The sequence below is a fragment of the Hyla sarda genome, chromosome 3 (genome assembly GCF_029499605.1).
Source record: "Hyla sarda isolate aHylSar1 chromosome 3, aHylSar1.hap1, whole genome shotgun sequence".
Lineage (NCBI taxonomy): Eukaryota > Metazoa > Chordata > Amphibia > Anura > Hylidae > Hyla > Hyla sarda.
The window spans coordinates 158,086,064-158,114,042 of record NC_079191.1 but is presented as its reverse complement, the minus strand read 5'-3'; the positions used below and the strand labels follow the sequence as shown (position 1 = coordinate 158,114,042).

Genomic DNA, 27,979 nt, shown 5'->3' with positions numbered 1-27,979 from the left:
TCCACTACCTGCCAGCCGGCATCGTGACAGATACCCTACTTATATAGGTTTGAATTTGTCGGACTTCTGGAAAAAATCATAACTACGTGCAGGAAAATTAATACGTTTAAAATTGTCATCTTCTGACCCCTATAACTTTTTTATTTTTCCGTGTATGGGGCGGTATGAGGGCTCATTTTTTGCGCCGTGATCTGAAGTTTTTAACGGTACCATTTTTGCATTGATAGGACTTATTGATGCACTATTTTGGACTTTGGAATTTTTTTGCGAGCGGTTTAATTAATGATATATTTTTATAACTCGGACATTTCCGCACGCGGTGATACCATATATGTTTATTTTTATTGATTCAAACTTTTAATAGGGGAGGAGTTAAATGATCTTTATTCACTTTTTTTTTCACTTTTTTTTTGCAGTGTTATATAACACTGCACACACTGATCTTCATCATTGATCACTGGTTTCTCATAAGAAACCAGTGATCAACGATTCTGCCGCATGACTGCTCATGCCTGGATCTCAGGCACTTAGCAGTCATTCGGCGATCGGACAGCGAGGAGGCAGGTAGGTCAGCTGTTCGGGATGCCACTATTAGCCGCGGCTATCCCGAACAGCCCGACTGAGCTAGCTGGCCACTTTCGGTTTCGCTTTTAGCCGCGCGGCTCAGCTCTGACTGCACGGCTAAAGGGTTAATAGCGCGCGGCACCACGATCGGTGCTGCGCGCTATTAGAGGCGTGTCCCAGCTTCGCTATGACGCTGGGCCCGCCGTGATATGACCCGGGGTTACTGTGTAACCCCGCGTTATATCAGGAGAGCAGGACCAAGGACGTACCTGTACGCCCTTGGTCCTAAAGGGGTTAAAGTCCAATGCCAATCTATGGGAAAAGTATGTTCTAGCATAACTTCCGTTCAGCTGGAGATATTTTGATAATACTTGGTCACATGTTACTTATATGTCAAACAAAAATATATAATAGTTAAATTAACCCCTAACCTACACCCATATGTGAAGGATGGGGTTTTTATTTCAAGTCCCTTGCAAGTATATAGGTAAAGGCAGAGGAAAATAACCCTTTGGATGGCACTGCTGTTCCGATAAGAAGTGACGTCCAGACCAGAAGTATTTCAAAATACTGGAGTGGTTCATTGAAGTAAAAAAACAACGTACAATAAGAGATTACACGTTTCGGGGGAGCCACCTCCTTCCTCAGATCAGTGACTGATCAGACACTGATCTGAGGAAGGGGTGGCTCCCTCGAAACGCTTCATCTCTTATTGTACATTGTTTTTTTTTACTTCAATAAACCACTCCAGTATTTTTAAATACTTCTGGTCTTGACGTCACTTCTTATCGGAACAGCAGCGCCATCCAAAGGGTTATTTTCCTCTGCCTTTACCTACTCTCTTCCCTTCTCCTGTAACCCTGGGCACAGCAGCAGTTCCTGGTTTCATCAGTTACCCATTTTGTTGGGTTATATGCAAATTTTTATTCGCTCCAGGTGAGCGGCCATTACTTAAGGGCTAGCAAAGCCCGTTCCTCCACCCTATTCCCTACAGGGTCTAAGTGGTAATACATGAGGCGCCCCCCCACCAGTCTTGCAAGTATATAGGACTTCTGGTACCTTATTCCACAAGCACCTCTCTGCTTTTCCTGGTGAATGCGTCAGTCCGGCTGGCCAGCCACACCCTCCCTGTATTCCACGCCCCCTCTTGCAAAGACCCACCCACCCTTTAAGCCACACACCTTTTATTTTCAGCTTACAATATCTTTACCACAACGCATCCCGGACGGGATATGAGGATTAGAACTGAGGATTAGATATGGGGATGGGATATGAAGTCGGGATATGAAGTCGGGATATGAGGATGGGATATGAGGATGGGAAATGAGGATGGGAAATGAGGATGGGAAATGAGGATGGGAAATGAGGATGGGAAATGAGGATGGGATATGAGGATGGGATATGAGGACGGGATATGAGGACGGGATATGAAGACGAGATATGAGGACTGGATGTGAGGATGGCATATGGGGTCGGGATAGGAGGACGGGATATGATGACGGGATATGCGGACAGGATATGGGGACAGGATATAGGGACGGGATATGAGGACGAGATATGAGGTCAGGATATGAGGTCGGGATATTAAGACAGGATATGAGGTCGGGATATTAAGACAGGATATGAGGTCGGAATATGAGGAGGGGATTTGGGGTCGGGACATCAGGAGGGGATATGGGGTCAGGATTTAAGGACGGGATATGAGGACAAAAGCTTCCTTCTTTGTTGCTTTTCCTCCCTCACAAGGATAAGGTAGGAAAAACCGGGCAGCGCCGGGTACTCAGCTAGTATTTTTATAAATCAAGAGAATTCAGCCTGTAGTTTTTAAAAGTATCTGAATCAGGAGAAAGAAATGAGGACACACTTTTACTTTTGAATTTTTTTCAATATAGTCATGTAATTTGTGTACAAGTTTACCAAATCTGTTAACTAAATAACATCAGGTCACTTAAAAAAGATGTGACCTACTTTACAGATGAAAAAGTGATTACACTTGCAGCACAGTTAATTGAAATAAAATTCTCAAGCTGTTAGAAGAGATTTTTAGCTTGATCTTACAAATAAAAATTGTGCCTTGGCTACCCTGGTGGCTTATCTCTAGGAGTAAAAAGGGGTTAAATAGTTAAAATCCAAGATGCCTGACACTTATCCCTGACTTTATTTGTAATGGGAAAAATCAAGAGACCACCATATACTTTAGAGAGTTGGAAGCTCCTGCCAAATTTGGTGACGTCAACTGACTTTTGACTTTAGTGTCTTAAGTCTTGCAGATTCGACTTTGCCCAATACATCATCATCCGACATTGTCTCATGAGTGGTAGACTCATTGTGCCCCATTTTTGTTTATGTGGTAAACTCAAACCAGATTGTCGGATTGGATCAGCACAGACTTCTGATAAACCAGGTTTCTAAAGTGTAGTACAGCATATCTTACAGCTTTAACTTCTTTTGGTTTGACAACAGATGTTTCTCCATCCAGAACCAACTTCCTTTCACCCATCTTCCGTATTTGTGTGCACCCCTACCTGAACTTGATTCATCTATTGGAATAACTTGTTTTAAAGACTTGCTAATGGAGATCCTGTCTTGTTGCAGCCATCACAGAGGAAATCCTCTCATAATGGTTGAGATCCAATTCATCTTGTTAAGAATCTCCCTTTGAAGATCTCGAATGTGGCTCTTTTGCCTACGGGATGGCCTCTATAGATGCCATCAGAAGCCCCTACACTTACATGGCCTTCTTGATGGCAACTTGGGGCATTCTGATCAGATGAGACACCTTTGTTCTGATGTTGGCAATCTTCTCTGTAGGGAGAAAGAGTTCCATCGCCACAGAATTCACAATGAATCCAAAATTTTTTTTTCTGGTGAATGGATGATAATGTGACTTCATTATGTTGTTATTAAGCTCAACTGCTGAAGTAGGCACAGAGATGACTGTAGCTGAGCAATCAGAACTTGGGGTAACTGGGCCATCAATAGCCAATTGTCTAAGTAAGGAATCAACTGGATTTCTTGTAGATGGAGAGCTGTCACCATGACTATGATGACTTTCCTGAATGCACAGGGTGCTGGTGAGAGGCAGAAGAGTATGACCCTGAATTGTAGATTGCAAATACCCCATGATGAAGACATGCCAGGCATTGTTTTGTTTATTCACGGTGCATGAGAGTAAAATAAAGAGGGGCACTGCGCTGGGATTAGACAGGAGCCATGCCTATATAAATACTGAAGGGAAGGAACAGCATAGATAAATATACTGGTATGAGCGACTGCAAGCGCTCTGCAGCTGGCTCTATAACTATGATCATTATATCATATTTTTAACCCTTTACTCATAGGGACATTTTATTTTTTTACATCCAGTAATTAAACAATATCTTTTATTTTAATATCTTGATTGGACCAGTACAGTGACCCCCCCGACCTACGATGGCCCCGACATACGATAATTTCAACATGCGATGGCCTCTCAGAGGCCATCGCATGTTGAAGGCAGCATCAACATACGATGCTTTTGTATGTTGGGGCCATCGCATAAACGGCTATCCGGCAGTGCAGACTGCTTCAGCTGCCGCCGGATAGCCGCTTACTGTGCCACGTGTGCTGGGGTGATGGTCTCCTACCTGTCCTCAGGGCTCCGGAGCATCCTCTTGGGGATCCCCTGCATCGCCGGCGCTCTCCATCATCGTCATCACGTCACCGCGCACGCCGTCCCATCATCCAATAGGAGCGGCATGCGTAGTGACGTGAAGGCGGCCACGGAGAGCGAGGACCCTTGGGAAGCAGAGACGTCTGGAGCGTCGTGGATACCACGGGGACGCGGCGACAGCCATGGACGGCGACATCCAGGGCAGCGGTGACGGGTCCGGAGCGGCGGGGACAGGTGAGTATTACGTCCTATGCTTTACATTGCACGGATCCCTCAACATACAATGGTTTAAACAAACGATGGTTCGTTTGGAACGGATTACCATTGTATGTTGTGGTACCACTGTATTCCATTATATCCTTGTGATTGTAATACCACACATGTTCCATTAGTTTCCCTTGAGATTTATTGTTAACTCATAAATCATCAAATCCTGTCTCTCTTACAGAAATTCATTACCAGGTGAGCTTTAGAACCAGTCCCTCTAGTCCAGATCAAGGGTGTTATCCCGACCTCCTATCCCGTCATCATATCTCGACCTCCTATACCGACCTCCTATCCCGTCCTCATATCCCATCCTCATATCCTGTCCTCCTATCCCGTTCTCCTATCCCGTCCTCCTATCTCGACCTCCTATCCCGACCTCCTATCCCGTCCTCATATCCCGTCCTCCTATCTCGACCTCCTATCTCGACCTCCTATCTCGACCTCCTATGCCGACCTCCTATCTCGACCTCCTATCTCGACCACCTATCCCATCCTCCTCTCTCGAACTCCTATCCCGTCTTCCTATTTCAACCTCCTATCTCGACCTCTTATCCTGACCTCCTATCCCATCCTCCTATTCCGTCCTCCTATCTTGACCTCCTATCCCGACCTCCCATCCCGTCCTCATATCCCGACCTGTAATATGTGTACTAGGTATTATTGAAATATCTCCAGCTGTACGGAAGTTATGTGGGAACATACGTTTCCCATCGATTTGCATGGGACTTTAAAAAAAACCCCGACCCTCACAAATGGGGGTAGTTAAGGGTTAGATTAACTATCCTATATTTTAAGTGGACATATAAGTAACATGTGACCAAGTATTATCGAAATATCTCCAGCTGTTTGGAAGTTATGCAGTAACATATATTTCCCATAGACGTGTATGGGACTTTAGGTGTAGCTCTCTAAACCAGCCCGGGTTTGGTGTCTGCCCTATAGCCGGTCCAATCAGACACCTGTAGATGTGGATATAAATGTCCATACCGCTTGTTACAATGCAGCTATTGAACAAGAGACCTAGATGGAGAAAGTTGTAGAAATTCCAGATTACAACCTCTTCTGATAACTTCTAGAACCCATTTGTCTGTAGTAACGAATGACCATTGAGGATTGAAATCAAACAACCTTGCTCCAACCTCCTGATGATTTCTAGTGTCAGAAGACTGTCCTTATCTGTGCTTCTTTGTTCCTTCCTCTTGCTATCACCACCGTGTGAAACCCTTTGCCTTAGGAAATGAAGATGCTATTGCTCATTGCTTGCAAAACCCCTGCGGAAAGGGGAGTCCTTTCCCATCCTTATTGGCTTGTAAGATTTTATTCACCTGTGCTCCAAAAAGCCTAACAGGCCCAAATGGAAGAGAGCAGAAGTTAATCTTGGATGAATTATCACCAGGTTTCAGCCAAATAGCTCTATGGGCTGTATTAGACATGGCCAAGTCCTTAGAAGCAATCCTATAAAGCAGAAAGTTAAACAGATTTGTAAATTACTTCTATTAAAAAATATTAATCCTTCCAGTACTTATCAGGAAGTTCTTTTGATTTTGAATTTCCTTTCTGCCTGACCACAGTGCTCTCTGCTGACACCTCTGTCTATTTTAGGAACTGTCCAGAGCAGGAAAGGTTTTCTATGGGGATTTGCTCCTACTCTGGACAGTTCCTTAAATGGACAGAGACAGAGAGAGAGCACTGTAATCAGGCAGAAAGGAAATTCAATTCATTCATTCTTGTGGATCATAACAGCAGCTGATACTGCTGATACTGTAAGGATTAAGATTTTTTAATAGAAGTAATTCACAAATCTGTTTAACTTTCTTTCACCAGTTGATTTAAAAAAAAATATATTTTCCAGTGGAGTACCCCTAGTGAATGATCTGCAGAGAGCTGTGACCAAAGTAACAAAGACTACCATCAGTAACACACTATGCCGCCAGGGACTCAAATCATGCAGTGCCAGACGTGTCCCCCTAATTAAGCAAGAACATGTCACGTATGGGAAGGGTGTAACGGCTGGTGATGGAGAAGTGGATCCGCTGGACCTGTGTGGATGATGGCGTGGGCTGTACCGGGGAGCAGAGTCTAAGGTGCTGCTGGTTTTCACAAGAGCCCACCGCAAAGCAGGATGGAATTGCTGTGGCAGGCGGCACCCAGGTCGCTACCCATGATATGACTCGTCCACACAGGCTACCGAGAAATAGCGTGGCACAAGAAGGAAAAGGCAATCTCGTAGTCGGGACAGGCAATAGGTCAGGACTGGCGCACAGGAGCATGGTCAGGGATGAAGCAAGGTGGTCAGAGGCTGACAGCACAGGTGCAAGGTAAGGAAGGTAGCAAGAAGGTACAGTACACGGATAGTCAGAACACACAGGAAAACGCTCTAGGAGACACAAAGATCCGGCAGGGGTCAAGGGGAAGTCAGTCCCCTTTATAGGGTCAGCGCCCAGCAATTACCAATTACTGGCGCGCTGGCCCTTTAAATCTTAGAGAGCTGGCGTGCACTAGGGGGCAGGTGCGTGCGTGCCAGCATCCAGAGAGAAAAGGAGCATGGAGAGGTGAGAAGGGGTAAGAGACACAGGGGATGCGGACTGCAGCACCAGAGGGGGACAGAGATGAGCGCCTGCGGTCAGGCACATTACAGGAGGGGAGCATCTGCAGTATTAGTACACACAGCAGACAAGCGCCTGCGGCCGGGATGCCTGACTGCAGGAGCGTTTGTTAAAATCCCCCCCCCTTAGGTATCCCCCTCTTTCTAGTGCGTAGAAACCTGAGAACCAGATTCCGGTCTAAGATGTTTTCCTCAGGTTCCCAGGATCTCTCCTCAGGACCAAACCCCTTCCAGTCCACCAGAAAGAACCGTTTACCCATGAAGGTCTTGGTGGCAAGAATTTCCTGAACTTCAAACACATCAGAGGACCCGGAAACATGAGTAGGAGAGATGTTCTTCTGAGAGAACCTTGAGGAGGGATACGTGGAAGGAGTTTGGGATGCGCAGAGGAGGAAGATGTAATTTGTATGCAACCGGATTAATGCGGCGTAGAACTTTAAAGGGAACCTAGTACTGCTGCCACAGATTGTAACTAGGTTGCTTCAGATGAACAAACTTTGCAGAGAGCCAAACCTTGTCCCCGGGAGAATAGACTGGTGGAAATCTACTCTTCTTGTCGGCCTGGGACTTCATGCGAGAGGAGGTGGAGGCTAAAGAATGCCAGGTTTCTTGCCAAATAGTTTGAAAGTCCTGGACCAAAACATCTACTGCTGGTACATCAGAAAAGGTGGGCAGATGAAGAGGAGGATGAGGATGATGACCGTAGACAATAAAGAATGGAGAGGTACCAGTAGACTCTGAGTCACAATGCTTGTAAGAGAACTCAGTCCAGGGTAACAGATTGGCCCAGTCGTCCTGCCAAGTAGTGGTAAATATATTCTGCAAGGACTTGGTTCACCCGTTCTACTTGGCCGTTAGTTTGTGGATGGTATGCAGATTAAAAAATCCAATTTTACTTTGAGACAAGAGCAGAGGGCCCATCAAAACTTGGAAACAAACTGAACCCCTCTATCAGAGACGATGTGAAGCGGAAGACCATGCAGGTGGAAAATATGTCGGAAGAGTTGTTCAGAAAACTGAGGAGGTCAGGCAGTGGTACAAAATGAGCCATCTTAAAGAACCGATCAACGACCACCCAGATGACAATTGGAGGAAGATGGCAAATCGGTGATAAAATCCATGGCAATGTGGGTCCACGGACACTCAGGGACGGGCAGAGGTTGTAAGAAGCCTGCCGGTTTGCTACGAGGCATCTTGTCACGGTCACAAATTACGCAGGTGCGGACATAATCAGCAACATCGCGCTCCAGATTCGGGTGATGAGCAAAGTAGATTTCCGAACTCCTGGATGGCCGGTCAAAAAGGAAGAATGTCCCCAATTCAGCACCTTAGCCCTAAGGCGAGTGGGAACAAAAGTATTTTCTGACGTTTTTGTGAGCTGGATGAAAATGAATGGAAACATTTAACCAGGAAAGGAAAAGTGACCACCTGGCCTGTTGAGGGTTCAGACATTGTGCGAACTGTAAGTAAAGAAGGTTTTTATGGTCCATAAAGATATTGATGGGAAAATCTGCTCCTTCTAACAAGTGACGTCTTTCTTCCAGGGCAAGCTTAATAGCCAAGAGTTCCCGATCACCGATGGTGTAATTCCTCTCAGCAGGAGTAAACGTTTTAGAAAAAAGCCACAAGTCAGCGTTTTGCCCTTGAAGGAGACAAAACTCCTCCGGCACCTACCGAAGAGGCATCCACGAGGAAGAATGGCTTGTCGAGATCAAGTCGTGTTAGTACGGGTGCGGAGGCAAAAGCCAACTTCAAACAAGAAAAGGCCTCCTCCGCTGCAGATGGCCAGGACTTGGGGTTGGCACCTTACTTGGTAATAGCCACTATCGGAGCTACCAGGGTGGAGAAGTGTGGAATGAACTGCCGATAGTAGTTGGCAAAGCCAAGGAAGCGTTGAATAGCCCGTAGGCCAGAGGGTTGCGGCCAGTTAAGAACCGAAGACTGCTTATCAGGATCCATCTGTAGGCCTTGGTTGGAGACTATATAGCCTAGGAATGGCAAACTTGATTTCTCAAAAAGGCATTTCTCGAGCTTGGCGTAAAGGCAGTTGCTGCAAAGGCGTCGCAGAACCTGATGCACATGAATGCGATGAGCTTCCAAGTTTGGCGAGTAGATCAGAATGTTGTCCAGATATACCACCACGCAAGTGTAAAGGAAATTAAGGAAAATGTCATTAACAAATTCTTAAAAAACGTCCGGGGCATTATAGAGACCGAACAGCATCACAAGGTAGTCATAATGCCCATCTTGAGTATTAAAAGCTGTCTTCCACTCGTCTCCTTCCCGAATTCTGATTAGATTATATGCCCCTCGCAAGTCCAACTTGGTGAAGATCTTGGCTCCCCGTAGGCGGTCGAATAGCTCAGAGATAAGTGGGAGAGGATACCGGTTCTTGATGGTGATTTTATTGAGACCCCGGTAATCAATGCATGGACAAAGAGATCCTTTTTTTTTTTTACGCAAAGAAGAAACCGGCTCCTGCTGGAGAGGAAGAGTTACGTATAAATATATTCTTTCTGATGTATTCAGACATGGCCTGCGTCTCAGGAGCCAACAAGGGATAGATTCTTCCCCAAGGGGGTGAAGTACTCGGCAGAAGATCAATTTCACAATCGTAGTGGCGAGGTGGTGGAAGACTCTCCACTTGCTTCTCGCAAAACACATCAGCAAAGTCTTGATAAGAGGTAGGCAGAGAGGGACAAGGAATGGAATGCTTCAGTTGAACTGACAGACAGCGATTCTGACAGTCCTGGCCCCAACAGGAGACTTCTCCATAACGCCAGTCGAGCACTGGGGTGTGGCATTGCAGCCAAGGCAGACTGAGGAGCACAGTGAGAAAGCACATAGAACCTGATCCATTCCTTGTGCAAAGCACCCACTTGCATCCTCAGAGGTTCCGTGATGAACTTCACTGCAGAATTCAGACACTCCCCATTGATAGAGGAGATGTACAGTGGTTATGCGAGTTGTGTGACTGGTAAATGATGTTTGTAGACCAGTGGCATCTATGAAGTTCCCTGCAGAACCGAAGTCCACAAAGGCAGAAATGTGGAGCGAGGATCCGGTAGGGGTGAAGAGCTGGACAGGAATGTATAAACAAGGAGAGGAAGTATTCACACCTAGAGACGCCTCTCCCACGTGCTCTAGGTGCGTGAGTTTCCCGGACGTTGAGACCGAATAGGGCAATTATTACGAAAATGCTCTGGATTGGCACAGTACAGGCACAGGTTCTCTACCCGTCTGCACAACCTCTCTTGAGGGGACAGGTGAGCACGATCCCCCTCATGGGCTCTTCAGCAGGAGATAATGTAGTAGGCTGAGGTTGCCACTGAAACACCAGAGCCAAACGGGGAAGACGACGAGAAAGGGTAGGTTCGCGTTCGTGTCGGAGCTCCTCTTGCCAAAACGCACATCTACGCGGTAGCCAGCAGAATCAATTCGCTCAAGGAGGATGGTGGGTCCCGTGTGGCTAGAGCATCCTTTACCTGGCTAGAAAGTCCCTTCTTGAAGGTAGCACACAGGGCTGCATCATTCCAATCAACTGCGTAATCGACCGCGTAGTTGTCGACAGAAGAGTCCCCTTGACGGAGGTTCAGGAGGGCTTTTTCGACCGAAGATGCCCATGCTGGCTCCTCAAAAACACTTCAGAATTCCAAGAAGAAGGCTTGAAGGTTGGATGTCACAGGATCACCTTTGTCCCAGAGAGGAGTAGCCCAGGCCAGCACCTTGCCGGAAAGAAGGCTGACCATGAAAGCCACTTTAGCACGTTCAGACAGAAAATGATCGGCCATGAGTTCCACGTGCATGGAGCATTGGGTAACAAAACCCCTGAACAATTTAGGGTCCCCTTCAAACTTGGTAGTCATAAACAGAGGAATTTTGGGCCCTAGGGATGCCAAAGGAGGTACAGTCCCCGAGGAGGACACAGGAGCAGGTTGCCGCTGTTGCTGCTGCTGCATGGAGAGGAGCTGCTCCAACATGGCAGACAATTGGTTCAATTGTTGGGCCTGCTGCACCAACTGTTGCGACTGTGTGCGACACTAGGCAAAGGCATCTTGGCGGGATCCATGGCCGGATCTTACTGTAATGGCTGGTGATGGAGAACTGGACCTGTGTGGATGATGGCGTGGGCCGTACCAGGGAGAAGAGTCTAAGGTTCCGCTGGTTTTCACCAGAGCCTGCCACAAAGCGGGATGGACTTGCAGTGGCAGACGGCACCCAGGTCGCTACGACTTGTCCACACAGGCTGCCGAGGTATAGCGTGGCACAAGAAGTAAAAGGCAAGCTCATAGTCGGGACAGCCAATAGATCAGGGCTGGCGGCACAGGAGCGTGTTCATGGATGAAGCAAGGTGGTCAGAAGCTGGCGGCACAGGAGCAAGGTCAGGAACGTAGCAAGAAGGTACAGTACACGGATAGTCGGATAGTCAGAACACACAGGAAAATGCTTTCTTTAAGGCTCTAGGAGACACAAAGATCCCTTTAAAGGGTCAGCGCCCAGCAAATACCAATTACTGGCATGCTTGCCCTTTAAATCTTAGAGAGCTGGCACGCGTGCATTAGGGGGCAGGGGCGCGTGCGCCGCCAACCAGCGAGCAGCAGAGCGTGGAGAGGTGAGTAGGGCTATGAGACACAGGGGATGCGTACTGCAGCACCAGAAGGGGACAGAAGTGAGCGCCTACGTCAGGGACACCGGACCGCAGGCAGGCACATTACAGGAGGGGAGCATCTGTGGCCGGGACACCAGCCCACAGTAGTAGTACATACAGCAGACGAGCGCCTGTGGCCGGGACATCGGACCGCAAGAGCGCTCGTTACACAGGGAAGAAGTGCACACTATTCTCGCCCACACCCCTATCCCAGCCTATTTACGTACTACCCTAGGCGATGGGTCCATAACCACAGTGACAGTCCCTCCCTAGACAAGTGAGGGGCGTAACTGTAGAAATAATAAAATACAATAATACAGACACAGGTCAAGGTACAGTAGGGAGCAGGCAGACTAACAGAAGCAAAACTAACACACTCAAGTCAATTTCCACTATCTGCGTCAAAATCCAGGAGTTGTCAAAGTACAAAATCGCTAATATCAGAGAGAAGTCGAGAATATAAGCCAAAAGTCACAGATGCCGGGTAAACAAGAATAAACAGGGTAAATCGCTAGCTACTGGAGTTGGACTCTTTCACAGGTATTGAATGAGAGCAAACTGCCAGGTTAAATAGGCAACCCCGCAGATGCTCTCATCAAAAGGTTAGCTGGCCAGCTAAACGCAACCCGGTAACAAAAACAAACAAAGAACCTGTCAGAACCTTTTAACCCTATAGGTTCTGACAGTACATGTCCGGGCCCGTCTGAAGTTTGCTAGAGAGCATTTGGATGATCCAGAAGAGGATTGGCAGGATGTCATATGGTCAAATGAAACCAAAGTAGAACTTTTTGGTAAAAACTCAACTCGTCGTGTTTGGAGGAGAAAGAATGCTGAATTGCATCCAAAGAACACCATACCTACTGTGAAGCATGGGGGTGGAAACATCATGCTTTGGGGCTGTTTTTCTGCTAAGGGACCAGGACGACTGATCTGTGTAAAGGAAAGAATGAATGGGGCCATGTATCGTGAGATTTTGAAACCTCCTTCCATCAGCAAAGGCATTAAAGATTAAACTTGGCTGGGTCTTTCAGCATGACAATTATCCCAAACACACCGCCAGGGCAAAGAAGGAGTGGCTTTGTAAGAAGCTTTTCAAGGTTCTGGAGTGGCCTAGCCAGTCTCCAGATCTCATCCCCATAGAAAATGGAGGGAGTTGAAAGTCTGTGCTGTCCAGTGACAGCGCCAAAACATCACTAGAGCATCTAGAGTAAATCTGCATGGAGAAATGGGCAAAAATGACAGCAGCAGTGTGTGAAAAGCTTGTGAAGACTTACAGAAAATGTTTGACCTCTGTCATTGCCAACAAAGGGTATATAACAAAGTATTGAGATGAACTTTTGTTATCGACCAAATACTTATTTTCCACCCTAATTTGCTAAAAAATTCTTAAAAAATCAGACATTGTGATTTTATGGATTTCTTTTCTCATTATGTCTCTCATAGTTGAGGTATACCTATGTTGAAAATTACAGGCCTCTCTCATCTTTTTAAGTGGGAGAACTTGCACAATCGGTGGCTGACTAAATCCTTTTTTTCCCCACTGTACCTTTATAGATCTGCCAGATTTTGGTAAGCATATCTATATATATATAAAACTCAATGGCCCTGATTTACTTTTGTAAACCCGAGATGTTTTGTCAGGTTGGGCGCCAGAATTAGGCGCATCGCAACAGAAATTCTGTCTGCCCCAGAATTTGCGCCATAATTCTGTCTCAATGCAGCAGAATTCTGTCTGCGCCAGAAATGAAAAACCCGACCTACTCTCCATTTGACTGAGAAAACCTGAAAAAGGGGCTTGTCTGTCAGGAAAAGAGGGTGTGGTCACAGAAAAGGGGCGTGTTCCCGACATTTTCACAAAAACCCTACATATTTTCTAAGGTTTCCACAGAAAATGTAGTGGGTTTGAGCTAAGGAAAACCCTACAGATCAGAGCATGTGTAAAAAAAAAAAAAAAAGCAAAATGTAGGGAAAAGTGCAAAATGTAGGGAAAGCTTAGTAAATACTGTGTAAAAAAATTGTAGGGAATTAACCCCTTACAGGGGTACGCCCGTGGAAACTTTTTCATTTTTTTAAATCAACTAGTGCCAAAAAGTTAAACAGATTTGTAAATCACTTCTATTAAAAAATCTTAATCCTTCCAGTACTTTTTAGGGGCTATATATTAAAGAGAAATCCAAAAAAGAAATGCATTTCCTCTGATGTCATGACCACAGTGCTCTCTGCTGACCTCTGCTGTCCATTTTAGGAACTGTTCAGAGCTGGAGAAAATCCCCACAACAAACATATGCTGCTCTGGACAGTTCCTAAAATGGACAGCAGAGGTCACCAGAGAGCACTGTGGTCATGACATCAGAGGAAATGCATTTCTTTTTTGGATTTCTCTTTAGTATACAGCCCCTAAAAAGTACCTGAAGGATTAAGATTTTTTAATAGAAGTTATTTACAAATCTTCTTAACCTCTGCAAGAAGCCGGGCGTATGCATATGCCCTGCATCCCGAGTCCTTAAGGACGTGGGGCGTATGCATACGCCCTTGGAAATTCCGGTCCCCGCCGCTAGCCGGTTGGGGACCGGACCGGGATGCCTGCTGAAATCATTCAGCAGGCATCCCGGCACATAGCCCAGGGGGGGTCCTAAGACCACCCCATGTCGGCGATCGGAGAAAATCGCATGTCAATGCAGACATGCGATTTTCTGCTATTCCGGGCTGATCGGGTCTCTGGTGACCCGATCACCCGGAAATAGGGATGATCGGAGCTGTCAGTGACAGCCCCGATCATCCTGAGGGCTAGGAGCGAGGTCGCAGTGCTGCGATCTGCACCTATCCCCTGCCATTGGTCAGAAGTGATTCTAACCAATGGCAGCGCAGGACAGTGGGTTGCCATGGCAACCCCTGTTCTGCCCACCCCTGGATGTCGTAGGGAACGTGGGAAAAAGATGGAGGAGGAGATGCTTAGGGACCCCCGACCATCGCTGGAGACAGGAGCAAGTAGGGAAACGACGGTGGGGGGGAGGGGGGGGGGAGGTGAAGAAGTGATCTTTACAGTGGCAACCACTAGGAAGGCCAAACTGCAACTTACAGCATGCCCAGACAGCCAAAGGCTGACTGGGCATGCAGGGAGTTGTAGTTTTGCAACATCTGGAGGGTCACAGTTTGGAGACCACTGTTACAGTGGTGCCCAAACGGTATCCCTCCAGATGTTGCCAAACTGCAACATACAGCATGCCTAGACTGCCCAGGCATGCTGGGAGTTGTAGTTCTGTAATATCTGTCCCTTCAGATTTTTCAATTTTTATGAAATTTTTGAAAATTGCTGCTCTACTTTGAAGCCCTCTAATTTTTTCAAAAAGCTCAAATATGTCCATTTTATGATGCCAACATAAAGTGGACATATTGTATTTGTGAATAAAAATAAAATGTATTGGGAATATCCATTTTCCTTACAAGTAGAGAGCTTCAAAGTTAGAAAAATGCTAAATTTTCATGAAATTTAGGGATTTTTTCACCAAAAAAGGATGCAAGTAACGATGAAAATTTACCACCAAAATAAAGTATAATATGTCACGGAAAAACAATTTTAGAATCAGAATATTCGGTAAAAGCGTTTTCGAGTTATTAATTCGTAAAGTGACGGAGGTCAGAATTGTGAAAAAGGGCTCAGTCCTTAAGGTGAAAAATGGCTGCGTCCTTAAGGGGTTAACTATCTGGCACAAGTTGATTTAAAAAAAAAAGTTTTCCATGGGAGTACCCCTTTAATGATGCAGGGTATTTTCTGTTTTTGCATTTTCCTTTTTTCCTTCTAAAAATCATAACGCTTTCAATTTTGCACCAAAAAATCCATATTATGGCTTATTTTTTGCGCCACCAATTCTACTTTGCTGTTACATTAGTAATTTTACCCAAAAATTCACGGCGAAATGGAAAAAATATCATTGTGCGACAAAATTGAAGAAAAAACGCCATTTTGTAACTTTTGGGGGCTTCTGTTTCTACGCAGTGGATTTTCCGGTAAAAATGACACCTTATCTTTATTCTGTAGGTCCATATGAATAAAATGATACCCTACTTGTATAGGTTTGATTTTGTCGTACTTCTGGAAAAAATCATAACTACATGCAGGAAAATGTATACGCTTAAAAATGTCATCTTCTGACCCCTATAACTTTTTTTATTTTTCCGCATATGGGGATGATTTTTGCGCTGTGGTCTGACATTTTTATTGCTATCATTTTGTTTTGATTGGACTTTTTGATCGCTTTGTATTCACTTTTTTATGGTATAAAAAGTGACCAAAAATACGCTATTTTGGACTTTGGGATTTTTTTTACGTGTACGCCATAGACTGTGTGGTTTAATTAACACTATATTTTTATAGTTCGGACATTTACGCACGTAGCGATACCACATATGATTCTGACTTTTATTATGGAAGGGGTTAAATGATCTTTATTAACCAGTGGCGTACCAAGGGTGCCACTCTCAAGTGGGGTGCCAGGGGCGGACTGACACGCCGCCGCTGCTGAGGTCCGGGCGGCGGCGGCAGACAGCGCTACATTCTCCTGTATGCGTGATACACGCACATACAGGAGAAGGCGTCCCCTCTGTGTGAGCCGCATTAGCAGCTACACAGAAGAGACGTGACCTCCGCCCCCACGCAGCACGCAGTACAGGCATCGGTGACGTCACTCATCGGCGCCTGTACTCTGGAGGGGAGAAGACGCGTGCCCTGCAGCTGAGGAGATCGCTGCGTGCGATATCAGGTGAGCATCCTTTTTTTTTAACCCTGCCTATACCTATAGGGAAGGGGGGGGGGTGCTCTGCATATACTTATAGGGAAGGGGGGGCTCTGCATATACTGTACCTATAGGGAAGGGGGGAGAGGGGGGTGCTCTGCATATACTGTACCTATAGGGAAGGGGGGAGAGGGGGGGTGCGCTGCATATACTGTACCTATAGGGAAGGGGGGAGAGGGGGCTCTGCATATACTGTACCTATAGGGAAGGGGGAGGGGGGGGGCTCTGCATATACTGTACCTATAGGGAAGGGGGGAGAGGGGAGGTGTTCTGCATATACTGTACCTATAGGGAAGGGGGGGGGCTCTGCATATACTGTACCTATAGGGAAGGGGGGAGAGGGGGGTGCTCTTTATAAACTGTACCTATAGGGAAGGGGGGGAGGGGGGGTGCTCTGCATATACTGTACCTATAGGGAAGGGGGGAGAGGGGGGTGCTCTGCATATACTGTACCTATAGGGAAGGGGGGAGAGGGGGGGTGCTCTGCATATACTGTACCTATAGGGAAGGGGGAGAGGGGGGGTGCTCTGCATATACTGTACCTATAGGGAAGGGGGGAGAGGGGGGGGGTGCTCTGCATATACTGTACCTATAGGGAAGGGGGGGAGAGGGGAGGGGGATCTGCATATACTGTACCTATAGGGAAGGGGGGGAGTGCTCTGCATATACTGTACCTATAGGGAAGGGGGGAGAGGGGGGGTGCTCTGCATATACTGTACCTATAGGGAAGGGGGGAGGGGGGGCTCTGCATATACTGTACCTATAGGGAAGGGGGTAGAGGGGGGTCTCTGCACATACTGTACCTATAGGGAAGGGGGGAGAGGGGGGCTCTGCATATACTGTACTTATAGGGAAGGGGGGAGAGGGGGGGCTCTGCATATACTGTACCTATAGGGAAGGGGGGGAGGGGAGGGGAGGTGCTCTGCATATACTGTATCTATAGGGAAGGGGGAGGGGGGTGCTCTGCATATACTGTACCTAGGGGGGAGGGGGGGGTGCTCTGCATATACTGTACCTATAGGAAAGGGGGAGGGGCTCTGCATATACTGTACCTATAGGGAAGGGGGGACAACAACATATAAAAGATTTTTTGGTCTGACATTGCCCATTTAAAGAACCATCATCCACCTCTTATCATCTTCCTCCAATGGGCCATTACATCTTTCTCCTTGCCAAGATGTGCATATTGCATGGCTTTCTCCTTATATCCTTCTATTATGCCATCTTATCTTATCCTGTCTCTTCTCACTAGACAGGAGGGGTGTTCTTGACAAGAAAAGGAAGGCAAAATGCTTCTTTCTTAACTAAAACTGTTTCTAAAGCACTGATATAGCTCAAATGACCCCCTTTACATGCACCCATTGGTGTTCCCTGAAGGACCCAAAGGGCACACTGGGAGCCCTAAAGGTTCATTGAAACATCCAACTGTAATGACCATGATTAGTTCTTTGACTACTATTTACATTATCTCAGCCAACAGGAGTGCTCTAAACTTGAAGAAATACTCATTGGGTAATTGTTTTGTTAGCAATATTGTTAATGTATGTTTCTCCTAACACGTTGTTTATGAGACCTGTAATTCCTACTACCTGTTGGTTTGCAAAATGATTTCCTATATTCATCAACAAAGAAAGGCTTAAAGGGGTACTCCGCCCCTAGACATCTTATCCCCCATCGAAAGGATAGGGGATAAGATGTCAGATCGCGGGGGTCCCGCAGCTGGGGACCCCCGGGATTTCTGCTGCAGCACCCACCTGTTGCGGCTTCCGGCAGTGCTGGAGGCTCTCATCCTAACGCCTCACAACCACGGTGACAGGAGATTGTGACGTCACGACTCCGCCCCGTGTGACAACACGCCCCGCCCCCTCAATGCAAGTCTAAGGGAGGGGGCGTGACGGCTTCCACGCCACCTCCCATACACTTGCATTGAGGGGGGGGGGGGGCGTGACGTCACACGGGGGCAGAGTCGTGACGTAATGATCTCACGGGAGCCGAAGCCTCCAGCGTTTCCGGAAGCTGCAACAGGTGGGTAATGCAGCCGAGATTCCGGGGATCACCAGCGGCGGGACCCCCACGATCTGACATCTTATCCACTATCCTTTGATAGGGGATAAGATATCTAGGGGCGGAGTACCCCTTTAAGTCAGCACCACACCGCTAACGGTATGGGACAGATTCCCCGGGTCACGCAACACAATCACGAAGGGTTCTAAATCCTTGGTGCCAGTCGGTACAGAAAGAGATCAGGACAAGCTCACCGGAAAGAAGCTGTGACGGCACACAGAGGTTACGTGAATTTCCTATATTGTTGTGTGCTGATAAAATGCAATAGGATTTTTTTACAAAAAAGTTTACGCTATTAGAAGGCGAGAAGGGAAAAACTAAATCACAACAGAAAGTGCAGTCATGCTGGTTATCAGCGTTGTCACTGTTTTAACCCCTTCATGACCCAGATATATTTTTTTTTTGCTCACTTTTTTTTGCTTCTCACATTATAAGACCCATAACTTTTTTATTTTTTAAATGACAAAGTTGTATTAGGGCTTATTTTTTGTGGGACAAGTTTTGCTTTTCATTGGCTTTATTTTATCACATCATGTAATACGGAGGCAGAAAAAAATATATGTAAGTCAAAAATATGGAATTGTGCAATTTTGTGGGGTAATCATTTTTTCAGGGTTCACAATACGGTAAATCCAACATGCTATCTTTATTCTAGGGGTCAGTACAATTCCAATGATACCAAACTTGGATTATTTTTGTTTCGTTTTCAACTGTATCACTTTTGTGTATATATGACTTTTTGATCCGTTTTTATTACGTTTTTTTCAGGGACATGATGTGACCAAAAGAGCTGTAGTTTTGCAACAACTGGAGGCACACTGGTTGGGAAACACAGGGCTCTACACCAGTCTTTGGAAGTAAAAAAACAAAACCCAAACTCTGCCTACTTCTCTAATCTGGGACTTTTTAATATAAGTTCCATTTTCATCTTTAGGGAAAACATTTCTGATAAATCCCAGGATAGAAATCCTAATGCTAAACCTAAGGCAGTGTCAGTGATCACGGAAGGGAAGTTGTACTGTGCGATCTCCAGGTTCCAGCCTTCGCATTACAGGACACAACTTCCTGTGGCTTTGTGTCCCGATGTGTCCTGGGATTGCCGCTTTAATAAGGTGTGAAGTGTGACAACTTTACCCCTTTAAGAGACTCCGCGCTCCTCAGCTTTCCTCGCTCGCTAAGGTAGAAGCAGGCGCTGCCGCCCGGCGGAGCTCACTCCTGATTGGTGGAGAGCGGGCTAGGTCTAAAGGGGAGGTCACGTGGTTTGCCATAGCCAGCTCCGGGGCGCCATTTTGGAGTAAAGTTTGGGTTTCCGAACGGTGGGAGAGAGAGAGGAGGAGGAGGGAGGTGGAAGAGGAGAAGGAGGTAGTGGGGGCGGGGGAGCTGACTGAGAGAAAGACGACAAGAAGAAGAAGAAGTGGAGGGAAAGGAAATTAATGAGAAGAGAAAAGGCGTCTGTGGAGAATAACTTTTTGGTTGCAGCGAGGATTTGTCACCCCCCGCGGAGGAGACGACAAGTTGCCCTCAGCCCCTTCACCAACTACTTTGTCCCGTCTCCGCTTTCTCCACCCCCGGCTGGAGTGAGAGGCACAGAGCACAGCCGGGGCGCTCCTCGCGTTACTTGTGCTGGAAATCCTGGAGTTGGGAACCTCCCTTTCAGAGTGCTTGGAACAGTCTCGGGAGCGGCATCCCGCATAGTACCGGACTTTTCCACTGCTGCACCGTGGGGGGGTTAAGGAAGATTGTAGGTGTCCTCCTGCTCGGGGAGGTGCGGTACTTGGGACACCAGGCGTTATTTTGTGGACTGTGCCACTGAGGGGTCCGGGGGTTGGCATCCTCCTCCTGGCAGCCTGTTGGTGTGTGTGTGTCAGGGGGTGGCACCATGCCTGTCAGGAAGCAAGGTGTGTGTCTTCATACTAAAGTGTTTACTATGTGTTCACAGAACTGTGGGGGGCACTGCTATGTTGTGTATAATTGGGGGCACTCATAACTTTATATAGAGGGGGTGTACATGGCTGTCCATTACCCACTCACTGTCCACGTAGCTTATTGCCTGGGAACTCCCCGGCTCCAGTCTGTGAATGGGACACCTTGTGAGTCCAGGAAGGATCCCTTTCATCGCTTACAAAGAAGCCACTTTTTCAGTGAAATGCTCGGATTGGTTTAAAGTTTTTGGCTTGTTCTGTGATCGGAGGCTTCAGTGGGTGTAGTTTTGCTTTCTTTTGAAAGTAAATGAATGCAGACAGGTCCAATGTCATTGTACAATGCAGGATCTCTGGAGATATAGGGAATTCTGTCCTTTTTATTTTTATAAGGTATTTTAAGCTTTGTAAGCTGTGTAGTGAAGTATCAGATCCTACTAGCTGTCAGTGTCTTATCCAGAATTTGTATGCATTTGATCAGATTTCCCCAACCTGTGGCACCCTAGCACATGTATAATTTTAATGAGGAGGAGTATAGATACTATGGTTAAATGCAAGCCAAAATTGAAAAGAAAAACAAACATGTGAGCAGAACCTCACTGGAATGTAAATTCCTTATAAAGGTGAGTTAACACAGGAGAATAGTTCCAGAGATTTTTGTGACTTGGTCATTGCCATTATTCCCAATAGTGATATGTCAGGTGAATAGAACAGTAACAGAATTATTTGCAACGAATGTGCCTCATGCGATTGGTATACAGTCTGTTCACATGTATCGTGTACAGTGAAGGGTTTTATGTTCTGTTTATTTGTTATATTAATGTATTCTTCTAATATAGTTGGGCACAGCTTAACATTTGCATCATATGTACTTGGTATAAAGGTACCCAAGACAGCTTTATAGGTTTTTCAAGAAAACAAGAATGCCCCTGTCATGCAAAACTGAATTAGGCTATGTTCACACAAAGGAATTTCCATGCCAACTGTTTCTGGTGCAGAAATACCAATTCTGGGGTCTGCAGAAATAATTAACCGGTCTGTCCTTTCTGCAGACTCCCTGTGGAATGCATTGCATTCTATGAGATTGACGAGAAAAAGAAAACCACACAAGGCACCTGGTGCGTTACCCTAATAAACCAGAGGGTCAAGGGGCTAGTAATATGCTCACCTTGAGCGCAATGGATATGCGCATATCACCCAATTGCATTGGGTACAGAGAGTCCTAGGATTGCTGCGAGGCCATAGAGATATTCAGATTGACCAGGGTCTATCGGTTTGTAGATGCGGGGAGAAAACCGAAAATTGTCCCCCTCTAGGCGCTGCTTTCCCAATAGATTCACATAGATATGATTGTCTAAAAGAGATGTTCTTTATCAACCAATTATTGGTCATTGGTTAATAAAGAACATCTCTTTTAGACAGTCATATCTATGTGAATCTATTGGGAAAGCAGCACCTAGAGAGGGACAATTTTCGGTTTTCTCCCTGCTTCTATGAGATTGCACATGCATGTGCGGTCCTAGCACCGGCATGTCATTCCGGTGGCCGCAGTCTGCGGGATTTACGCACAGAGGTTTTCTTGCTGACATTCCGACGTGTGAACATAGCCTATGTAGGTGGGTATGGAGGGTACACGGGCTGGACTTGCCTAGACGCTAGAGAAAATAAAGTCCCAGCACCTAACATGGTAGTCACAGGACGGGTTTCAGTGGTCACGGCCTTCCTCAGTTGGCTGACAGCTGACACTGAAATGCATCGCGTGAAAACCAGGTTGTGTTAATGGTTGTGTTTACATCTCTACTAGTGAGTGTGGGACTTTATTCTATCTATTGCTGGATTAGACGCTAGTACATTTATTTAGCAATACCCGGGCTCTTGGCAGGCTAGGAAATGCCCACTGGGCACCTAAACCTCATTTATATGTTAAATGAAAGGCTTATAACTTGGCGCTGGAAAGGCTTAGAGAGAGAAAAAAGATATGTACTTATATCTCCATAATTACCCTTGATATTTAGGCATGGTCTTATTTACATCCCTGTCTTCCTGCTGACACATTTGCTTTAACCCCTTAAGGACTCGGTTTTTCCACTTTAGTTTTTTCCTCCTCACTTTTAAAAGTCATAACTCTTTTAACTCTTTATTTTGCACCTAAAGACCCATATTATGGCTTGTTTTTTGGTGCCACCAATTGTACTTTGTAATGACATCAGTCATTTTACCAAAAAATCTACAATTAAACCAAAAAATATATATTTGTGGGACAAAATTTAAACGGGCTTTCTTTTCTACACAGTAAATTTTTCGGTAAAACACCTTATCTTTATTCTGTAGGTCCATACAATTAAAGTGATACCCTACATATATAGTTTTGATTTTGTTTTACTTCTGGTGAAAATTAGTATGTTTAACCCCTTAAGGACGCAGGGTTTTTGAGTTTTCGCATTTTTTTCCCTCCTAACCTTTTAAAAATCATAACCCTTTCAATATTCCACCTAAAAATTAGGGGCATTATCGGCAAGGTAATTGCCGGTACCGATAACGTCCAAAATCGGGAATATCAGCCAAACCAATAATCGGTCGCTCCCTACTTAAAATCCATTTTATGGCTTATTTTTTGCGTCACCAGTTCAACTTTGGAGTGACATAAGTCATTTTACCCAAATATCCACGGCAAAACGGAAAAAAAATAATTGTGCGACACAGTCGAAGAAAAAACACCATTTTGTAACTTTTGGGGGCTTCTGTTTCTACGCAGTGCATATTTTGGTAAAAATGACACCTTATTATTCTGTAGGTCCATATGGTTAAAATGGTACCCTATTTATATAGGTTTAATTTTGTCGTACTTCTGGAAAAAATCATAACTACATGCAGGAAAATGTATACGTTTAAAAATGTCCTCTTCTGACCCCTATAACATTTTTATTTTTCACCGTACAGGGCGGTATGAGAACTCATTTTTTGCGCCGTGATCTGAAGTTTTTATTGGTACCATTTTTGTTTTCATCACTCTTTATTCATTTTTTTAACTGTATAAGAAGTGACCACAAATAAGCTTTTTTGGCCTTTGGAATTTTTTTGCGTGTACGCCATTGACCGTGCGGTTTAATTAACTATATATTTTTTTATAGTTCAGACATTTACGCACACGGCAATACCACATATGTTTTTATTTACACTGTTTTATTTATTTTTTTATGGGAAAAGGGGGGTGATTCAAACTTTTATTAGGGAAGGGGTTAAATGACCTTTATTAACACTTTTTTTTTTTAAACTTTTTTTTTTTTGCAATGTTATAGCTCCCATAGTGGCCTATAACATTACATACACTAATCTTTTACACAGATCACTGGCATGTATTAACACGCCTGTGATCAGTGTTATCGGTTCTTGACTGCTCCTGCCTGGATCTCAGGCACGGAGCAGTCATTCGCCGATCGGACACCGAGGAGGCAGGTAGGGTCCCTCCCGGTGTCCTGTAAGCTGTTCGGGACGCCGCAATTTCACTGTGGCGGTTTTGAACAGCCCGACTGAGCAGCCGGGATAGTTTCACTTTCGCTTCAGACACGGCAGTCAGCTTTGATCGCCGCGTCTGAAGGGTTAATACAGGGTATCACCGCGATCGGTGATGTCCTTTATTAGCCGCAGGTCCCGGCCGTTGATGACCGTTGGGACCGCTGCAATATGATGCGGGGTCATCTCGTGACCCCACGGCATATCGAGGGAGCCGCAGCAAGACGTAAATATACGTCCTTCGTCGTTAAGGAGTTAAAAATGTCTTCTTCTAACCCCTATAACTTTTTTTTCTTTTTCCGCATAAGGGGCGGTATGAGAACTCATTTTTTGCACTGTGATCTGAACTTTTTATGTTTTGATGGGACTTTTTGATAGCTTTTTATAACATTTTGTTTTTATGGCATACAAAGTGACCAAAAGTACGCAATTTTGGACTTTGGATTTTTTTTTTTAATGAGTACGCCATTAGACATTATATTTTTATAGTTCGGAGATTTACGCACGCAGCGATACCACATATGTTTACATGTATGTGTGTATGTATATATGTGTATGTGTGTGTGTGTATATGTATATATGTATATATATATATATATATATATATATATCTATATATTTTATATATCTATTTATATAAACAAAAATTTAAGGCGAAAAGGGGGGCGGTTCAAACTTATTAGGGAAAGGGTTAAATCACATTTATTTCCCTTTAAAAAAATAAAAATAAATTGCATATACTGATCAGTACTATGCCATAGCATACCATTGAGCAGGTTATTGGCACTCCATTGCTCCAGCCTGGATCTCGGGCATGGAGCAATTGAGCGACGATCGGATGCTGAGGAGGAAGGTAGGGACCCTCCTCATGTATCCTCAGCTCATTGGGACACCACAGTTTTATGCCGGGAAGCATTTTTTTTCATTTTCGACACGGCAATCAACTTTGATTATCGCGTCTTAAGTGGTTAATACCGGGCATCACCACAATTGATGTCCGGTATTAGCCACGGGTCCCTGCCATTTCTAGGTGCCAGGACCGACCCGCTATGACACAGGGTTAGCGCATGACCCCGTGTTATAGCACGGGAGTGGACCTGCGTCCTTAAGAGGTTAAGGGTGGGGTCACACTTGTCGTATTATGCAGCGTAGTAAAATCAGATGCAGAAAATACACAGCAAAGTACGGCATGTGTGGTCCTACCCTAAGGCTAGGTTTCCACACAGGTTTTTTTCTGGTGTTTTTTGGGAAAACTGCCAATGCAGTTTTTAAACCAAAGTCAGAAGTGGATCCAGCAGGAAGGAGAAGTGTAAGTCCTTCTTTTATAATTCCAATTCATTTTGAATACACTTCTGGTATTGGCAAAAAAAATTCCCAAAATTGACATAAAAAAACTGTGGAAACCCAGCCTAAATGTGTATTAGGTGGAGTTTTTTTTATTTTATTATATATTTTTGTGTTATTGTGGTCAAGAAGGTGCTAAAAAATAGGGATCGACCGATATCGTTTTTTTAGGGCCGATACCGATAATTGGTGCAGGTTAGGGCCGATAGACGATAACTTATACTGATATTCCGGTATAAGTTATCGGCTATTTAACCCCCTGCGACACCGCTGCAGATCATTGATTTAAAGCGGGCGCTTTAAATCAATGATCTGCAGTGGCTTTTGCGGGGCCATAGGCCGCCGCCGCCACCACCCGCTTCTCTCCCCTACCTGTCAGGGTGGTCCGGGCCATCCATCCATCGTTCATGTAGTGTCCGGGGGCGTTCCGGGTGGAGGGTGGTCCGGTCCGGGCTGTCCTTCTTCTCCCATGGTCTTCTTCTCCACTCCGGGCAGGCTCCGGCCTAGTACGCTGCATAGACGCCGCTGCGCAGTGACGCCCGTGCGCAGCGACGCACCTGACGTAGCGGCGTCTATGCAGCGTACAAGGCCGGAGCCTGCCCGGAGTGGAGAAGACCGTGGGAGAAGGACAGCCCGGACCGGACCACCCTCCACCCGGAACGCCCCCGGACACTACATGAAGGAAGGATGGCCTGGACCACCCCCATTACGGGTGGGGCCCGACCGATATAGCGGTATGGGAAAAAATCCATACCGGTATACCGCCTAGCATCACGGTGGGGTGCGGCGGGTCGAGGGGGTGGCGGTCGCGGTGCGGGGGGGCGGGGCATTATCGGCTTATCGGCAAGATAATTGCCGATACCGATAATGCCCCAAATCGTGATTATCGGCTGATAATATCGGCCATACCGATAATCGGTCGATCCCTACTAAAAAGGTAAAAAACAAACCATTTACCTACTCTCCTTTCTTCCCTCACCTCTGTTAAGACCAGCTCCTGTTCAGCTATTGCCATGGAATTGCCCATTTATTTTCTCTCTTGTAAGCACCTGCCTGAGCACAGTTTATTAGGTCTAATAAGAGGTTAGAAAGGTAGTAGGAATCAATCTGAAATCTCTCATTTAGTAAATTCTAGGGATCGACCGATATCGTTTTTTTAGGGCCGATACCGATAATCTGTGGAGGTTAGGACTGATAGCCAATAACTTATACCGATATTCCAGTATAAATTATCGGCTATTTATCCCCCTGCGACATAAAGCGGGCGCTTTAAATCAATGAACTGCAGCGGCTTTTGCGGTGCCATTGACCGCCGCCGCCACCCGCTTCTCTCCCCCTGCCTGTCCGGGGGTCCTCCTGAGTCCTATCACCGCCGCACCGCTCCGCTCCCCCTACCGCCCCACCGTGCCACGTTGCACCCCTCCACCGCCCCATTGCCTCCCCCATCCCTGGTTTTATAATTACCTGTTCCCGGGGTCCACTCTACATCTGGTTCCGGTGGCGTCCTCCTGAGCTGTCACTGTGCGCACTGACGGTGACGTAACGCAGGACTCAGCAGGAGCCAGAAGTAGCGTGGACCCCGGGAACATGTAATTATAAAACCTGGGATGAGGGAGGCAATGGGGCCGGGGTGGTGCGGTGGGGGGTGCGACGCGTTGGGGCGGGGCTTTATCGGATTGTCTGCAAGGTAATTGCCGATACTCATAATGCCCAAAATCGTGATTATCGGCTGATTCCCCCCCCCCCCCCTAGCATATGTTTCATGGAATCTCCCCCAACAGAACAAATGAGACACAGTTCACATACGTAAATTCCATACTTTTGGATGGATTGAAAGAGAACTCCAGTACTTATCCCCTATCCACAGAATAGGGCAGGCATAGGCAACCTTTGACACTGCAGATATTTTGGACTACATCTCCCATGATTCTTTGTCAGCATTTTGGCTGTAAGAGCATCATGGGAGATGTATTTCAAAACTCCTGCAGTGTTGAAGGTTGCCTATGCCTGGAATAGGGCAGAAGTGGCTGATCCCAGAGGTTCAACCATAATGACCCCCGCGATCTCCTGCCCATCAGCCTGGCTCTCTTCATGCACTGCGCGACCTCTGCTCTGTACATGGATTACTGTTGACTACTGCACATAGAGATACATGGAGGGGCGTGTATGCCCTTCCCCCTCAAATAGTGTATTATAGTAAATGCGCTTTTAAGAATTTTTCTTTAGTTGTGTTTTCTCATTGCAAATCATGAGATTCAAAGATTTCTGCTGAAGAATGTAGAAAAAAGTTATAACAAATGCACCAAACAATGGTAAAACTCATTGGGGGACACAGAGACCGTGGGTATATGCTGCTGCCACTAGGCAACAAAAATAGTCGGCCCCTCCTGGCAGGATATACCCCTCCTACAGACTTTGAGCTAATCAGTTTTAGCTTAGTGTCCGTAGGACGCAGACACAGGTCTGGAGTTCTCCAGACCTGGTCTTTTATTTTCTTATTTTTTAGTTTAGGGAGGTGTATGTTGATTTTTCTTCCTGCCTTTTTATTTCTCTCTTTTTAGGTGGGGGTTCAGGAACATAGTGCTTCCTGTTCCCTCATATATGAAGAAG

General features: G+C 45.9%; 1 protein-coding gene and 1 long non-coding RNA gene across 17 annotated transcripts in view; one reads left to right on the top strand and one right to left on the bottom strand.

Moving 5' to 3' along the window:
- The window catches only part of LOC130361819 (uncharacterized), a 66,979-nt gene extending 47,137 nt beyond the window's left edge, over positions 1 to 19,842 (bottom strand). The window contains exon 1 of the long non-coding RNA XR_008891164.1: positions 19,728 to 19,842. This is a non-coding gene — a long non-coding RNA (uncharacterized LOC130361819). The remainder of the gene's footprint in view (positions 1 to 19,727) is intronic.
- A 124-nt stretch (positions 19,843 to 19,966) lies between these two features.
- DLG1 (discs large MAGUK scaffold protein 1) overlaps positions 19,967 to 27,979 on the top strand; it is a 296,709-nt gene continuing 288,696 nt past the window's right edge. For 5 of the 16 annotated variants that reach the window (XM_056565352.1, XM_056565351.1, XM_056565346.1 and 2 more), the window contains exon 1: positions 19,969 to 20,491. In XM_056565352.1, coding sequence (XP_056421327.1) covers positions 20,473 to 20,491 — 19 coding nt within the window. In that variant the 5' untranslated portion in view covers positions 19,969 to 20,472. Of the gene's footprint in view, positions 20,492 to 27,979 lie in introns of all 16 variants that reach the window. The other 11 variants (XM_056565345.1, XM_056565342.1, XM_056565344.1 and 8 more) reach the window with 4 other exon arrangements.